The sequence below is a fragment of the Chaetura pelagica genome, unplaced genomic scaffold (assembly GCF_000747805.2).
Source record: "Chaetura pelagica isolate M959 unplaced genomic scaffold, ChaPel_1.0 scaffold829, whole genome shotgun sequence".
In the NCBI taxonomy this organism is placed as follows: Eukaryota; Metazoa; Chordata; class Aves; order Apodiformes; family Apodidae; genus Chaetura; species Chaetura pelagica.
In genome coordinates, this window is record NW_009954535.1 from 1,269,316 (window position 1) to 1,272,476 (window position 3,161).

At 39.6% G+C, this 3,161-nt stretch overlaps 1 protein-coding gene across 1 annotated transcript in view; it reads right to left on the bottom strand.

Moving 5' to 3' along the window:
* The window catches only part of GYG1 (glycogenin 1), a 10,026-nt gene that overhangs the window by 4,921 nt on the left and 1,944 nt on the right, over positions 1-3,161 (bottom strand). The window contains exon 3 of the mRNA XM_010004726.1: positions 611-737. Within this exon, the coding sequence (XP_010003028.1) occupies positions 611-737 (127 nt within the window). The remainder of the gene's footprint in view (positions 1-610; positions 738-3,161) is intronic.

The window sequence follows — 3,161 nt, forward strand, 5'->3', positions numbered from 1 at the left end:
CCCTACACAGGAGACATGCAATGGTGTGGTGGGTGGCTGTAGTCTTTGTTCTGTCTTGCTTAAGAAACTGTCTGACATCTAGAAAGACTGTTGGGAGGTAATTCTAGCTTTATACCAGTCTTTTGTTTGCCATGGTTTCTTGAATAGTGTAGACTGATTTGACAAACTGTAGCGACTGCTTGTTACATATCCTAAGTAATTTGCATGAGGAAGAGTCAAGGTATCTAGCTGGAAACAACACCATCACTGGAGCTGATTCAAGAGCTGCTGCCTTTGGTTAGAGCTGTAATAGATAATATCCATACTAGAGTAGTGGTTTCTCCTTTTGCAAGTGACCTGTCAAATGTGCTTACTCTAAATCAACTTCAGTGTTACCACGAGGCATGAGTTGTTTAAGCTTTAGATACAGCTTTCTCTCCACATTTATCATGGGATTAATTTAACTAGCATTAATTCAACTTTTTTGAGTGGAAACTATTATACATCCTTTTAGTGACAATAGTGGTCTCCCTTTAGAAAAAAACAAGGAAGTTCACATTTTGCCTGTTCATTCTGTTCCAAGAAATAGGTTTATATAGGCTCTGAAAATCTTAAAGAGTGTTGAACTTACGCTTTAAATGCCGGAAGGTAGGAATATACAGAAGTGCTGCTCAAATTATAAATAAATGGTAGATGTTTGCTCATGTCTGTTGTTGCCCAGTTGCTGAAGAAGGTGTTTAATAACCCCTGATCTGCACCTGAAAAAGAAAGCATTAATAGGCTACAAGCATCAGATAGCCATTTTAGGATCTTTTTCAATCCCTTCACCAATTAAGCATTGGTAATTCAGTTGCCATGTTCAGTGGGAGTTTGGCATAGAGCACTAGAGTTCCATTTGTTAACAACCCTGTAAACCCTGCAGCCATTGAAAATCCACAAAATGCAGAAAATTTAAAAGGTAGTATATGTGGGGTTACTTTTGGTAAAAGATGGCAAGCTGCTCACAAACCCTGCCATTCAGTGTCTTTGACAGCTGAAGTTCATGCTGTATAAGGCAGCAAAAAACTGGACTTAGCAATTGAGTACTGTTCAGCTTCAGGAAGGCTGTACTTCAGAAGATAAAGTGCCAGCAATTAGTTTTCTTACTCATGCTTACAGATGCGTGGCCAACATCTCAATGCCAGAGCTAGTACAGCAGTGGTCTCTTAGACCTGCAGTTCTGGGTGCACCTGCCTACACTGTGATATGAGTACATTCAGTCTTGGTGACAACTCCCATCAAACTTCATAAAATCCCTTAACAGGCATTCTTAGTTCTGTACTAAAAAGCTGCTGAGTTGCCCCTGAGTGAGGATGCCAATCTAAGTTACAACCAGGCCTACTGTGCTGGGAGGGGTCACCTCTTATTTTGCAAGTAGTGGTTGCAATGAGGTCAAACAAGTCTGAAGTTCTTTGGTATCTCAGCAGTAGAGTAGCTAAAAAAAAATTAAAATATTCTGGCCCAAAGCAGACTAGTTTATAAGCAACTACTGAGAAGTAACACTACTTATACCCATTTTGCGGTGAATTTTGCAATACCTGTCTTGCAGTGAATACATTTAGATTTAGGGCAGCACTAAGGTTTACACCCTCACTGCTGTTTAAGCAGAATTTGCTTTTTGCAGCTGAAGTATCCAGACACTGGGCATGAAAGCAGATGTACAGGCAGTACACTCACAAATTCTGAAGTATCCCGTTACAGCTGTCAGCATACATGCAGATTGCAGTGAGAAACTGCCTAGAGACTCAGTCCAGTAATTTCAAACCTCTGACTTGTCTCTCAACCGATAAAGGAAGGAAAGCACTTTTGAAAAAGTTGTTCCCATCACAACAGAACAGATACAAAGAAACCAAACAAGTTCTCTGATCTTTACTCAGCTACGTTTCATTTTAACTTCTAACTTCATGCTGTGCTAAGAATACATATATTAACAGTAAGATCATCTAAAAGAAAGTCTGTGGTGCCCTCAAATCAGCTCCTAACTGAAGGGGCAGCAACAATGTATTTAACCTTTTCTATAGAACTTTCTCTCAGGTTGTTTCACATACTCTCCCATTGTGTGCATTTGTTCCAAAGCAGCCACTGAAAGCAGTGTTTAGTCATCCTAGTTCAGATTTAAACAGTAATCTTGTGTAAGCTTGACCTTAGACACAAGGTGTTTTTTCCCACTCCACTAATTTCAGTTGATACCCAGAATTATTACTTGACACATTCCTCAGTATCTAAAATGGTGAAATTCAAATATACAAGTCATTGTCTACATAAGTAGCCATCACTATAATTTCTGGACAACACTATTACAGAGGAGGCATCTGTCTCCTGCTATAAACATTATAGACTCAGGAAAGTCTTGCATTTCAAGCTGACTGACATTGCAGATAGAGTGCTTAGAGCTTGACTTCAATTATGGACAGCTTGGTGGCTTGTTGAGTTTGTATCCCTGTGTCCTGTTAAGGGCAGTGACCCTGTCTCTTACAAAAAAGTTGCCTAGGAACTTTTATTATTACTCTCTAGATCAATTAAAGTTTAAATCCCCTTTCTCCTCAGTTGAGTTCATGTGCTCAGCAGCAGGTTATGCAGGTACTTTTAGTCTCTGTGGTCTTGTTACTCTGACCAGTGTTAACATTTAATACAAGCTGAATAAATTTTAAAGCTAAAGTACACATTACAGTTCTAGAAGCATGGTACCTAAACCATTAATCCACCATTTTTGCTGTTAAGAGCTACAACAATTGCTTCATGTTTATGACATGGAGGAAGTTTCACCATTGTGTGGCTTTAGCTTTCAAGTCAGAAAATATATTGTGGAAGTAGTTCCATTATTTTAAAGGACAGGAGCCTTAGACCTAGAAAATGGGGTCTACTAGCAGCCAAGCACAAAGCTCAGATGACACAATCACCAAGTCTCAGATGTTCCTGGAGCTACTTAACATGAAGTTGGGGGTTGTCTGGGTTTTTTTGGTAGGTTGGGAGCAGCTGTTGAGTTGTTTGGGATTTTTTTTAAATGCAGCAATTCAGTACTGTGCTACAGCTTTTACCATAACTGCTGATCAGTTTGCACCCAACATTTGAAAGCATTCCCAGAGCTCCTGTCTTGTCAACAGCAAGGTACAGACAGACCCTTCATTACATTGCACTACTCA